Source organism: Bidens hawaiensis, unplaced genomic scaffold (assembly GCF_021521415.1).
Source record: "Bidens hawaiensis isolate Kalapana, Puna unplaced genomic scaffold, B.hawaiensis_p1.1 tig00024627_1, whole genome shotgun sequence".
NCBI classification, from domain to species: domain Eukaryota; kingdom Viridiplantae; phylum Streptophyta; class Magnoliopsida; order Asterales; family Asteraceae; genus Bidens; species Bidens hawaiensis.
The window spans coordinates 99,834-114,013 of record NW_027493890.1 but is presented as its reverse complement, the minus strand read 5'-3'; the positions used below and the strand labels follow the sequence as shown (position 1 = coordinate 114,013).

Sequence of the window (14,180 nt, the reverse complement as noted above, 5' to 3'; positions counted from 1 at the left end):
GCTGATTGTGAACCAAATAATTCAACTTTTGAACATGAATATGTCCCATTCTTCTATGTCACAAAATACACCCATCAATGTGCCCTTTACGTGAGGGGCAATTATGTCCTTTTTTTTCTTTTTTCCCAAATACACCCAGCACCTCACGTGAGGTGGGCTTGCAAATTAGAACTTAGGTTTTTTTATGGGAGAAAAACGACAAAATTGGTCGTCACATGAGGGACATGTAGATGGGTTAACGACCAGACTTAACGGAGTTAGTAAATTCAGGTTTAATTGCAAGTGAAATGAAACTATAAAGAAAAAAATCACAAATTTGAAACTATTGGACTAAAATTGCAGATTTAGACAAATCATATGGACGAAAACCGTAGTTCACTGAAATAAGTATTATAATAAAGAAAGAGTTAAAAGACATGTCTACCCCTGAATTAACGATTAAATTTAAAGTGGTTAATGATATAAATGTAACTGGCAAGTATTGAAAAACATGAAGGGTTCGAATACAAAAAATAAATTATTAAACTAAATTCACATTATTTATCGATTCATAAAATGGAAAATTTTACTCAATTATATATATGTTGCGTTGAAAGACTTTATTCGCATACATACATACATACATACTCCGTAGGGAAATTGTTACTTCCGACTCCACTCTCCGATGGCCGGAGGTAACCCTCAAAAGCCCTCATCCTCTTCTCACCACCACCACCACCACCGTAAACCTACACCGGAATCCAAACCCAAATCCAAACCCTCACCTTCAAACCCACCACATCACTCCAAACCCTCCCCAAAAGTCAACCCTGAAACCACCCTCGCACCACCACCACCGCCTCCTGCCTACGGATTCCACATGCTCGACCGCAGAACCATCCTCCTCGCCGACGGCACTGCCCGATCCTACTTCGCCTTACCGCCCGATTACCAAGACTTCCCCCCGCAGCTCCCTTGGCACTTTGATCGAAACCCACCTCCCGATCATCACCGCCAGCAGAATCAGGACTACCGGAACTCCCTTGAAGGCTCTCGCAAGCGCAAATTTGGCGATGACGAGTTTGCCAGACAAAGGCAGCAGCTTTTGCAGTATGGGAATGGTAATGGATCCAGTTTGGCGGGGCCGAGTAACCGGGAAGAGGGTCGGGCCGCGAAGCATATGAGGCCAGAAGTGGATCAGGCCAAGGTGAAAACCTTGTTTTTGAATTATGTCCGGGTGGTTAACGAGAATGCGAACCAGAAGAAGAAGTATTTGGCAGATGGAAAGCAAGGCTCTTTGCAGTGTCTTGCTTGTGGCAGGTTTGATAATGTTTCGATTGAATTAAATCGTTTTGCTATAGATGTATATTTGATTAGTGATGTTTATGATATTATGCATGTTTAGGTAGTCACTCAGCTTTATTTCAAGGAGACTGTTATATATGATACTTGTTATATATGTATAATAACACTGTTAGAGCATTCACAATCTATCCGTCAATTAATGTGAGTGTGGTTTATTATAATTTAGGGTGTGGTTTAGGGTGATTTGATTAGATGAGAGGGAAAGTGTAGTGATTTTTCTGAATATTTGAAAAGTTTCTATAGCACTCTGTAATTTTTATAAATTTTTTTGAAAGTGGTTGTGAGTGAAAAAGGGAGAAACTGTAATACAAACCGTCTTCTCTACGGGTGGGTATTCGGGCCAGATCCAAGGAAGTTGAAGGGTCCAAGGGAAATAAATGGGTGAGGATGCTGAAGGGTCTAAGTAACCCCATCATTATTAATACAATTAGGTCTATTTATGTGTTGGTGTTTTAGTTTATTGATCTTCGATGTTTATGCTTATGAATTTACTTGGTTAAAATCCTTTTAATGGAGATCTAATCCTTCTCGAATTGGATTATTTGGAGAATAGCCCATCTCGAATCGGGCCAACTATCCTTTAATTTCTTGTTTATGTTTTGGGGTTCTATCAAACTGTAATGTTAAAGGAATAAAAAGTATTATTTAGTTGAAAATTAAAGAGAAAATATAGTGTTTTTAGTGTAATTATAGAGATAGAGATGGTGGAAGGGATGGGAATGCTCTTAGCATTAGAGCATTCTCAACCCATCCCCTAAATTTTTGTGAGAGTTTTGCAAATTATAGGACAGGTTTTTGAGTGGTTGTGAGCAGAGAAGAGAGAAAAGTTAGTGATTATTTATAAATTTGGGGAAAACTTGGTTTTCTCTATTTATTTTTGTTATTTGTTGAATTGGTTGTGAATAGAGGAGAGAGAAAATTGTAATAATAAACATATAACAAAGTATTATATAGTTGAACATGAGAGAGAACTGTAGTGATTTGTAATGTAATTATAGAGATAGGGATAGGGGACGGGCTGGGAATACAGAGTTGAAACTTGAATATGGTGGCATGTAGTTTTAATATTAAAGTAAAATTGGTTAACTTTTGTTTATAAGAAGGGTTAACTTTTGTTTATAAGAAGGCAGTTGCTTCTTCTCGTGTATTTATGTATATCTTTATTTATATTCTCTGTGTGTACTCTCTGCTTGATACTGAACTTGAAAGGATAGGTACTTACTACTCACCCTGTCACTCGGCTTTATTTCAAGTAGATTGTATAACACTGTTAGGATTAGAATTATTAGAATTTAGAAGTACATTTATAGTATAGGTTCTGTTGAATTGTGAACAGGGTTGAAACTTGAATAGGGTGGCATGTAATTTTAATCTTAAAGTCAAATATACTAAAGTTGAACACATATATTCAATGTTGGTGAGTCGCCTGTGTGGTAGGTGAAAAAAGGTATGGTGGTGAAGGCGGTCTATGCGACCGGAGGTAGGAAATTATTGGCGGTGGGCCCATTTGTTTATTACATAATAGTTTGTAATTGGCTATTGTAAGTCATTGCACATTTTGGTTTAAATATACTAAGTTGAGGGACTTTTATATGCTAAAAAAAGTGAAGGACTTTTGTGAGAAAAAAACTAAAAGTAAGTTGTTTTTTATGGTATTTACCCTAATTTTAATCTTAAATTAAAATTGGTTAACTTTTTTTTATAGGAAGGTAGTTGGTGCTTCTCGTGGTGCTATATAGAGTTTTTCATAAGTTTGATTAAGTTCTTTTATGTTAATCGATTTATCAATAGTGTAATTGTTAGGCGTGTTTGACTATTATGCGCCAACTTCATGATTTATATATACATATGTATATCTTTATTTGTATTTCTTGTGTGTGCTCTATGCTCTATAGTGAACTTTAAAGAATAGGTTCTTTTAAACTGTTAAAGAGGGTTGAATTTGTTCAATGGTGGTATGCATAGTTTTTATATGAAAGTTTATGTGGATTTGGGTCTTTTTTACCAGCTATTTTAGGAACAAGGGTGTCAGTGGAATGGTGATATATCTATAGTTATCAAATGCTCTAGGCGCACTTAAGGCGCTTAGGCCTCGTTCAAGGCCTAGGCGCACGGCGCAAAAAAAGCGAGGGTATGAGGAAAAAAAGCGCACTTAGATAAAAAAAATAAAATAAATATATTATATATATGAAAAATAATACTATTCTTCAAATAAAATAACAAAAGCTATTATATAACATTTAATATCATCTAATTTGTACCAAATGTTCTAAAGTAGTCAAGTTTTAAGTGTAATTCCAGAACTTGAATAACAAAATGTATCAATATAATGTCTTTGACCTCTCTTAAATCTAAGTTTTAATGGCACATTAGCACTCCTTGTGTTTCTTTTGCTTGGCTTTATCTTCTCATGTTCTTGGCATAGACAATGCTGAAGCGCTCACCTAGGAACTAGAAGCGCATTTATTGAGCCTCGCCTAAAAATGGGCCTAGGCGCAAGAAGCGAGGGCTTTTAATAACTATGGATCTATCATATATCTTTATCTTAGGTTGAAGTTTCTTTTTTAGTTCATAACGGATGTTAATAATATGTATCTGAATTTTGAGTGAGGTTAATCTTTGGAAGACTCTGCAGAATTTATTGTAGGATAGCATGTCTGCTGCATAATCATCAGCCATTCGTATACTCACATTGTAGACATAACAGCATAAGTTTTAGCCTATGGTAATTGTTGCACTAGATCTGTAATTGTTAGCTTATAGCTCTTCAGACTCCGGAGTCTGATAATCAGGATTTTCGTGTTGATTCTACCTCATAAGTTGCTAAATTGGTTTGTCATAATATAAATACTTGTCGTGTGTATGGAAACTTGGTGATCCTCCATTTTAAGGAGTGTTTGAAAGTTCTACTATTATATTAGCATGAACAGTGTGGCTGGTTCTTTTTTGTGTTATTACCAAAGAACAATGCACATGACCCGTGTGATTGTCTTTGGAGTAGGGATTCTATGAACTATGCTTATTTGCAAGCACACTTATTTGTTTCTCCTCCACTAGAGATCTAATGGTTTCTTACACATTGATCTTGAGACTCGGGAGCATACGTGATTGATTACTCATAATCATGGCTATTTATTCTTCATCATATATGGCTTCTCTTTTTGCCATTTATTGCAGTGGATAATAATCTGTTGTATATTAGACTTGAATCCAAAGTGCAAGGGTAAAAATATCTTTTAATTTATGTAATTAGCACTCCTTTTAGCCTGCAGTTGGAGGCCTCTCTCTCTCTCTCTAATATATATATATGTGTGTGTGTAGATATATACACATGTACATATATCGTTAATCGTTCATTCAGTCAAAGCATTCATGGTCATCTGTTTGGTCTCGTACTCTCATAGTTGTTAATTATTTGTGTTATCTTTTTTTATTTTTGATAAGAATCACATCATAATTCTTCTAGCTTTACTATTAGATTTTGATTTTTTTATCTATTATATTTATGCGGCATTTGGGTGTGTTTATTAAGTTGTTATTACCGCTTTCATAATTATACTCAAATGATCATTTGATTGAAGGTAGGGTTAGCTAGATAGTTTACATATAATTTAAAAGATAGTCATAGTCATATGGTAATTGTTGTTTCTGTGGTTAGATCATTTGTTATCTACTAGTTTAAGGGCTCTTTGTGTATTATTTGAAAGTTTTTTTTTTTTTTCTGTTTTCATGTTTCTATTTATCTAATAATCGCGCATTTTTTTGTCATAGGCGAGCTCTCTGTGCCTTGTGACTTTGTCTACAATGGTTTTATAAAACAGTACTATTTTCTGTTTGATTGGCAGCGACTTAATTTATTTTAGTACTGATCCGTTTTCATATATTTGTTATTTAGTTTAAGTATTTAGCATATTATATATGACATTGAAATGGTACTATTTTAATGATTTGTATTCTTTCAATTTACATATGTAGCAGTAACACTTGGTATGGGAATGTCTATGCACATAATGAATCTTTTTTTAGGATCATATTATGAAAAAAATAAAATAAATTAACACATAACAAATGTATTTCTTTGAGCTGCAAGCCTTAGCTTTTCAGTTAGTTACATAATGCACGACCCTGCAAGAAATGATAAAGTTCAAGTCTTTATTATTTTCATATATAGTCTGTAACTTTCTTCATGTCTATTGATTATATAAGAACAAAATATGCTTGGTTTGGCTAGCTTCTTAAATATGTTTTAGGCCAAATTCTTTGATTGTATCTCTGTTCATTGATTCTTTTATTTGTAGAAATGGACTTCTAAGTTCATTTAAAGTCATTTTTAGCCTTGACATATGTGTCTAATCCATGTGTATAATGCTACATCTAATTCCAGAGTAATCTCCCTCTTCATAAGAACATAGTGTGTGATAATGGTACTGCTATTAGTCTGTCTTTTTCTTCTCGTGTATGAGTAGACATATTTGTGGTTATGTAGTTTCTTATCAGACAAGTGAAATGCCTAGAGGCTATAACACCATACGTGCATGTTATGTGTTTTGGGGTGAGTAACAAACAAAATATATGACTGAAACCCCCTGCCTGTATGTTCAACCTCTGCGTGGGCCTCAGTCCATAACACCATATAAGAGTGTTCAGTTTGTTTTTTGGGCAAGCAACAAATGGCTGCTTAACTGATACCACCTATCTATATGTTAGGCCTGTATATGGGCCTCGCCCCATTTGGAACTGCATCTACGATTAGTTATTAAGTTAGGTTAGTATATTGTTTTTATGCGAAGATAATATCATAAATTAGCATTAAGGTTACTTGATTGTCATGCATTGATTGATTGGCCTCTCAAAAGCCGGCCGATTTATATTTTACATCTTGAAATACGCAATTGGCCTCTCAAAAGCCATGGCCGATTTGTATTTTCTTCGTAACTTTCATGTTTGGTAAAATATCATTTGGTTGTAACAAATGACATATGGAGTCATGTTCACTTTAAATACTATACGTTTCTTCTTTCTTGTGGACCTCTTAAACATGATTAAGCTCCAACAAACTCAAAATGAACGAGTCATTTATGATGCAAATTCAGGTCCTCAAAAAATTTTCCAGATATGCATAGCCTCATCATGCACACATACAACCCTGAAAAGTCAACTTCTGACCTTGTTCCTGATCATCTGGGTTTACACAAAGCATTGTGCATATTGATGGGTTGGAACTCTATGATGCCGCCTGATAACTCAAAGGCGTATCAGCGGCTATCTGCAGAAGATAATGCTGCCAACCGGGATGACTTGATTATGTGGCCACCTCATGTCATCATACGCAACACCACTACAGGAAAGGGTAGAGATGGCCGTATGGAAGGTTTAGGCAATAAAGCTATGGACGCGAAGCTTAGAGGTATAAATATATGTGTCTCTTTGCTCTATGTTGCTGTTTTATGCGTTTGCAGGTAAATTTAATCTATTTGTTATTGGAGTACTACTTCCAATAAAGTAAAGAAAAATTAAAAAAATTCACGGTAAGCATATATAAAACTTTTCATTCGATAATATGATAGGAAAATATAGGGGTGGCAATCTTGACCCATGGGTTGAATGGGTTGTATCAAAATGTATAAAATGGGTCAGAATGGGTCAAACTAAAAAAAGAAAATGATTGAAACGGGTCAAAACGGGTTGACATTTCTCGGTTTTTTTTAATGTAACGAGTAAAACGGAGGAAACTTTTTGTATTGTTTTAGGAGGCTTGCATAAATATGCATTGTTTTAGGAGGCTTGCATAAATATGTTATACTTGATCTTAAGTTGGAAACACTTTTATCATGAACATACACTTTTAGCTATTGGAAATATGCATATGATGACCGCATATTAATGTGTGCTATCATTGAAGGAACTGTAGAGTCATATAGTTAATATCTAGTGCATACATTACCTACTCTCCTCCTCCTCCTAGTTTTATATTTCATAACCAGAAGTTCAGTTATGCAATTTTTTGTTGCTATATTACCAATTCTGCCCTTGCCTTTAGTTACTGGTGGACTAAGTTAGAAGGTAAAACTGAAGATAAAGAAGTGAAAGATGAAAATTAGCAAATTGTAACTATCCATTTTTAAATTGGGCAATCACTTTGGGAGGAACAACTAAATGTGAGCGGGTAAACCCAACCTGACCTGTATAGAAAAGTAGCCATTGTGATCTGAATTTGTTACTCGACTCACCCATTCTGCCAACTCTACAAGAGAAGTGCTAGGTGGCAGATGATGTGACCAGTAAGGATGATGATCTAAGGTGTGTCGGCTTCGGCTGTGTGGTGTATGACCTGTTGGGTGAATGGTGATATGTGCAGTTTTGTTGAGAACAAGGATGGCAAGTGTTTTATTGTGTCAAGAGTCTTACAAAGGAAAGTATGGGACTCAGACATAGTTGTCAACAGTGAATAGAGGACGATATCGGTATCTATACGCTAAGTAGCGAGAGCGGGCGCTATTTCGAACACTAGAAGAAAGTTTTAGAAATATTTTGCATGTATATTTTATCAAAAATCCAGTAAATATAGAAGAAATAAATATGGAAGAAAATACACTTCATTTTCCAATCCTGAAACAAAAAAAACCTAAATACGCTTTCTTTTCAATCGCTATGTACATTATCCAACAATAAAATAAAATAAAACCCTAAATCCGCTATTTTCCCACTATGAAGGCCCCAAAATCTTATTGCCGCTTCGCTACGCTATGAGCTATAGCGGGCACTATGATTGCTATTAACAACTATGGACTCAGAAACCTTCATATTGTATTAATCAAATCAATAGGAAGTGGTCAAATAAATGAAACCTTAAAGAGGTGAACACACAATGAATTGTTATCTTTATCCTTCATCTTAGACAAATTAGTATATCAACTTATTGAGCGCTAGGCTAGGGAACTAGAAAAAAGGCATTATACTGAGCTGGTAGCCAAGTATATCTAGCCAAGCAAGGTGTGCGTCCGGCCCAGGCCATTTTCAGCTGTTTTAGACTGGTTTTGGGCTGATTTAGATTGTTTGAAACTACTTTTGGCCGATTCAAACGGTTTTTTGCTGGTTCAGTGCACCTTGATGCACTTAAGGCGGTTATGCTGCACCTAGGCGCATGCTTATAACTACATAAATCTTTAGCGTGCAACTATGTGGACAATGTTCTAGTGGTTGCTGTTTCTTAGAAGATTTTGTTACCTGTCATTGCTTTTTCGTCTTTCTCTTTGTAGAGGAATAAGTTTTCTATTACTTTTGAATAACCAATCTATTGTTTCTAGGATGCACTTTGATACAAGTGAAGTATATATGTTAGATGTTTCTTTTTCAGAAATGTACATTCTTTATGATATTTGCTGTTCTATTAAAAATCCTACTTAAAAGATATCATAGTGTAGCTAAGTACTTGAAAAAACTATTTAAACGCTTGTAATACAGCTTTGACATGACACAAAGTTCTGCGCTAGTGCCATGTGTGACAAGCATCGTGCTTTGTGACGAAACTAAAATGGTAGATAGCATTATAAATTTTGTTTTTGGAAATGATAGTTGCATATGCAACTTAAATCCCCTTCTTCAGGCATTTCTGCTTGCTACTGGTTAGTATTGGTTTAGTTACATTTTTTAATTTCTGATTGATCTTGGAATAAAGTATCCAAGATATATTAATGTTAATCTGAAAAGTTTCATTGTTTTGTCTGTCATGTGGATCCTGGTGAGTTTATCATGCATGCCCTTGGCGATTTTTATTATTTTCTATCCATAATCCTCGCGCACTTGGTATATGGTGAAGCTGTTAACTAGGCTTTGGGTAATTCCGTCATTTCAGATATTGGATTCACTACTGGGAAGCCAAAGTCAATGTACGGTAGAGACGGCCACATGGGGACAACAGTTGTGAAGTTTGCCAGTGACCAATCGGGCCTGAAAGATGCCGTAAGGCTTGCAGATTTCTTTGAAAAAGAGAGGCGTGGGCGTGGATCTTGGGCCTCTGTGCAACACATGTACAAACCCGGGAATGATGACGAGAAAGATCCCAACTTTGTGAAGTTGGATAAAAACACAGGGCAGAAAGAAAGAATCTTGTATGGGTATTTAGGAACTGTGTTTGATCTGGAGATTGTGGACTTTGATACTAGGAAAAAGGTCACCATTGAAAGCAAGAGAGAGAAAGCACACCATACCTGATAATATGTACTAGCAACTGTTGTGGTGTTTTGTTTATGTTTCATTTGATAGAGTAACGAACATCATCTTTTGTTTGCATTTAAGATTTTTATACACTTTGGATTGAAACTAATGGTAGATAGATATTGTCTTTGGATTATATTGTTTCTTGTTGTGTATTCACTGATATGACTATTGTGAAGTGATCCATTTGGGGGGGATCCAATGTTTAGCATATGTGCAACTAGTTTACTGGGACCCATGTCAAGTTTTAGCGTATGTGCATTGACTTGTTTGACGGGACTTAAGGTCAAGTTTTTGTTTGTTGAGACCAATGTCAAGTATTAGCAAACGCCCACAGACTGCTTGATTGGACCCATGTCATGTTTTAGCAAAAATGCACTGACCCGTTTGATGGGACGCATGTCAGGTTCCATTTTATTAGACCCATGTCAAGTTTTAGCAAACACGCACCGACCACCCATGTCAAATTTTAGCAAACATAACTGAAAATTAACATCAAATGTTAACTTAAATTAACAGTAGGATATTGATTCAAGGGGTTTTTGGACTCATTTGCTTCTTTTTGGTGTTATGTGACGTTAATATTGTTAAACACCCCGTTTAGTAAAAACAGTGTAAGTTTTAGCAAATGCACGCCGCCTGTTGTTAAAACTAACATCAAAAGTTATCAAAAAGGTTAAAGTGAGAACTATAAATCCACTTGTCAAAGCAGAGTTGGTTGATTGGTTGGTATTTGAACATCACATCATAACCTACTTTTTTTTTCACATTAGGATTAATAAAGAGTAGCATTTTAATCAACATTAGAAAATACAAACAACATTAACACACCACCTACTATTAGAGAAGGTTAGTGATTGATTACAAACCATATTAGGTAAAGAGTAACATGAGGGGTCAACAGTTATCCAAACACCAGTAGTAGTCAGATCTTCTAGAGGTGATAGTACGCTGCCCCATAGCCATAAGCAGCGGGAGGATGATAGTTCATTGGCGGTGTAGGTGGGTATGAAAACACAGGAGAATGAGGTGCAGCTTCTGGTGAATATGCAGGTGATGCGTAATGATTGGCAGATGGACTCCTGGTGGTTCCATACATTTGTGGCGGTGGTATGGCCGGGTATGGCGGTAGAGGATATTGAGTATGCGATGGAGACCTTACAAACATTGGTTGTGGTGGCGGCTGTTGCGGTGGCTGTGGAGAGGAAGATACATATGTGTTTGTGATGCGGCCTGCCTTTGCTGGTGGCATGGGTCCCACATTGCAGGCTCGTGTTCTTTTGTTTGCAGCAGTTGCAACAGCTGGCTGCCTCTTCTCTGTCTTTACCTTCTCCAGCTGTTGTAACCGCTTCTTTAGATTCTCTGGTGGAAACTCTGCTTCTAGTTTGTATTCTTCAATGCATTTTATCACAACTTTGAGTGCAGATTGCTCTTTGCGTGCAGCGAGTAGCTGTAAAATCATATTGGTAGATTAAACTGTTAGACCGAACGTTTAGTGTCTTAGTGAGCAGTTTATTTAATAAATGAACAAACATGGACAAAAAATTGTGTTCATTTAGTTAAACGTGTCTCGATCGTTCATTTATGTTCGTTCATTTAAATTATGTTTGTTCATTTACACTCATTTATGTTATTTATTTACTTTTGTTTAAGTTCGTTAATATATTAATATAATATTTTTTGGCCCATTATAACTTAGTCTAATTTTTATTATTTTTTAAACCCAACATGTTGTTCTTGACATTACTTCTAACTGGTTTAGCTCAATTATGTTCGTTCATCTATGTTGAGTATTTCAATTAAGTTCGTCAGCTTACGTTCGTGAACCATTCGTTTATATGCTATTACAAGCATAAATGGACATGAACATGCTTAGTTTCTTAGAAAACGAAGATGGGCATGCTTATCTTTTTAGCGACACGAACAAGAAAACCCTGTTAGTTTATCTCTTCGGTTAAAGTTTCACAAACAAACATGAACATGCCCTATTCGTGTTCGCTAGGTTCATTTACAAGCCTAACAACCCATCCAACCACTAAATTGGCATCTAAACAACTTCAGAAAGCAAGTGCACTGACCAATTATCATATTCAACAATAAGTTCAATAAAAGTATGAATTGAGCTTTAGAAAAATGTATCCAATATATGCTGAATTGCTGATAATTAGAAAACACCAGTTTAAACGAAAAGGGAATATTACATACCGCAGCTCGGCCAGAATTGTTGGGATCTTCCATTAAAGATGTTGCAGCTTTCTTTGCATCTTTCAGAAAAGCTTTAAGCAAAGGAACAGAAGGAAACCTGTCAACAAGACCGACTTCTTGAGAGAAATGCACAGCATCAACTTGTTGTCCCTTGCTAATTAGTTCTTCAATCATATCTGTGCATGCAAAAAAAGAAACAACATCCAAGTAAAACTGAAGCATTAGAACCGAACCACTTTTCTTATCATTTCAAATGTGACAAGCTAGAAAGCCTAAAGCTGAAACAAATATTATACAACAGCAGCCTTCCATAGTTTTTTTCAAGAAATGTGAGGTTATTGTTTTGTTTTAAATGTACAAAGACCAGAAACTGTGTATCTCTGATTTCTTTCACATACCAGCCTTTTTATGAATTAACTATTCATATATTCTTTCACGTAATGACATTCATTGTTTTAAATTGCGCGAGCGCATCACGTACGAGCACATCACGTATGCGATGCGCTCTTTATTAGAAAAATACTAAAATATATCAAAAAAAGAAAAGTGTCGCTAACAATAAGCTTAAGATTCAAATTTTTTGTTAATATAACCCAAAAATACAAGCAATATACAAAACCAAAAACAAGGTGCATTAGTAAATTTTGAAAACTTGATAACTTTTGATTTATTGGAAACCACCTATTATTCAGTTTCCTTTCAAACAATTGAATTCGATTATGATTCTTTAATGCAATCAAATTCACTACTCGAATTTTTATTTTGACCAACTTTGACCTAAATGTGCATCAGGGTGCCACCTCAAGACCCTAATTGTTTCATAATTGAAAGGGCCCAAAGGGGATGATCTCAAACAAGAGAATAAGATCCCCATCTCATGAAAAATAACACAGCTTTAAGATGTTAATACACAGATATAATGTGAATAAACACCTACCAAATTAACTTCAAAGAAGAAAAAGAATATACCAGGCATTTGATCACCGAGACCTAGCGAAACAGCAAGTTTCGGCATCTGCTTCCGCCAAGCAGAACCAACAACAAGCTTTTTACACAAATCAAAATCACCCTCCTCAACAATCCTGAACGTCACCAAATGCTGCAAAAACAGATGCACTTCCGTCCCCTTCACATTCTCGACCCCACCGCGCCGCTCCAAACTCTCCTTCCACACTTCCCCAATCTCCCTCGCCTTCTCCTTCACGCTCGGCGTCACAAACGCCCGCTCGCTCCCAATAACCGGATCCTCCATCACCGGAACCAAACTCTCGAGCATCAAAACACACGCCCAACCCAAATCCACCCCACAATCCTCCCTCTTATCAACCGGAAACACCTCCGATATCGCCTCCAACACAAACATTGCAGGATCCACACACTCAGCCAAAGCCACAGGAATCTGAGCCCTCATCACATCAATTTCCTTCTTCCTGTTCGATACGAACTCCCAAAACCCTAGCCAATCCATCTCCACGCAAAACCTCTTCAATCTCACCAGCAGACTGTCATCCTGAAATTCTTGGGTTTGAACCGCATTGGCGGCCGCTTTCAAGGCTTCTTCGACTTTCCGGATAGCGATTGAAACCGAGTTTTCGATGGTGGTTTCGCGTTGTTCAAGAGAGGTCAAGGACGCATTGGTTTCAGCCTCCAATGTTTTGATCTTATCTTTAATAATATCTGACTTCTTAATTAGGTTTCGCTCGAGCGAGTCGAAGTGATCGGAGAGTTCTTTCCAGAGAAGGGTGCAGCTGGTCATGAGTGACGCTTGCCGCTGGAACTCATCCAAGTCCGGCGGCTGAGTTAACTCGGGAATTTGAATGGAACCCATGGCTGACTTGACTCAAGGAGGATTGAGGGGCAACCAAGAAAACCCTAGAAATGGTTGGTGGCGATTATGAGGGATGCTGACGTCACGTCTGATGTTTTTTATTTTTGTAATGAATGAGATGGGTGCGTAGGATAAGGAGGCGGGTGAAGTTGGGTGTATGCTGCTGATATGATGCGCCCCAAGCGTGACATAGTTTCGAAGCATCTACACGTGACAACCATTATCAATGTTTAATTTTATATATTAAGACGAAATTTGGACATACACATCGAGGATGGCAGATTTAATATGTATAAAAAAATTCCTAGATTAGAGGGGGGTGGACTTAAAATTTCGGTGATAAACGGGTGAATTTATACCATGTATAAAAATTATCAGCTGAAAAAAGATAAATTTACACTGCCGAGCAAAAAAAGGAGGCCCGGCTCAAAATTTCGATCGGAAACGGATAAATTTACACTATGTATTAAAAATTTTCGAGCAAAAGCTGAATAAATTTACACTACCGAGCAAAAAATTGAGGGGGGCAGACTCAAAATTTCGATCGAAAACGGGTAAATTTACAAAATGTATAAAAAATTTCGGC

The 14,180-nt window shown here is 36.5% G+C and overlaps 2 protein-coding genes across 2 annotated transcripts; one reads left to right on the top strand and one right to left on the bottom strand.

The window, feature by feature from the left end:
* The first annotated feature begins 639 nt into the window (after window positions 1-639).
* Window positions 640-9,763, top strand: LOC143569648 (uncharacterized). The gene is made up of 3 exons (XM_077055511.1): window positions 640-1,299; window positions 6,438-6,751; window positions 9,200-9,763. The coding sequence occupies exons 1-3, from the start codon at window positions 665-667 to the stop codon at window positions 9,556-9,558; spliced, it is 1,308 nt and encodes a 435-aa protein (XP_076911626.1). The 5' UTR covers window positions 640-664; the 3' UTR covers window positions 9,559-9,763.
* A 538-nt stretch (window positions 9,764-10,301) lies between these two features.
* LOC143569647 (FRIGIDA-like protein 4a) lies at window positions 10,302-13,594 on the bottom strand. Its single transcript, XM_077055510.1, has 3 exons — window positions 12,736-13,594; window positions 11,767-11,942; window positions 10,302-11,011 (listed from the first exon to the last, which is right to left on the bottom strand). The coding sequence occupies exons 1-3, from the start codon at window positions 13,592-13,594 to the stop codon at window positions 10,496-10,498; spliced, it is 1,551 nt and encodes a 516-aa protein (XP_076911625.1). The 3' UTR covers window positions 10,302-10,495.
* Window positions 13,595-14,180: the final 586 nt, after the last annotated feature.

What these genes read in the sequence shown, in the direction of transcription:
- LOC143569648 (XM_077055511.1), top strand. Translation starts at nt 665, where the DNA reads ATGGCCGGAGGTAACCCTCAAAAGCCCTCATCCTCTTCTCACCACCAC. An exon ending in CAGTGTCTTGCTTGTGGCAG is followed by an intron (nt 1,300 to 6,437) that starts GTTTGATAATGT and finishes ATGCAAATTCAG; the next exon opens with GTCCTCAAAAAATTTTCCAG. An exon ending in TATGGACGCGAAGCTTAGAG is followed by an intron (nt 6,752 to 9,199) that starts GTATAAATATAT and finishes CCGTCATTTCAG; the next exon opens with ATATTGGATTCACTACTGGG.
- LOC143569647 (XM_077055510.1), bottom strand. Translation starts at nt 13,594, where the DNA reads ATGGGTTCCATTCAAATTCCCGAGTTAACTCAGCCGCCGGACTTGGAT. An exon ending in TCTCGGTGATCAAATGCCTG is followed by an intron (nt 11,943 to 12,735) that starts GTATATTCTTTT and finishes TTGCATGCACAG; the next exon opens with ATATGATTGAAGAACTAATT. An exon ending in ACAATTCTGGCCGAGCTGCG is followed by an intron (nt 11,012 to 11,766) that starts GTATGTAATATT and finishes ATGATTTTACAG; the next exon opens with CTACTCGCTGCACGCAAAGA.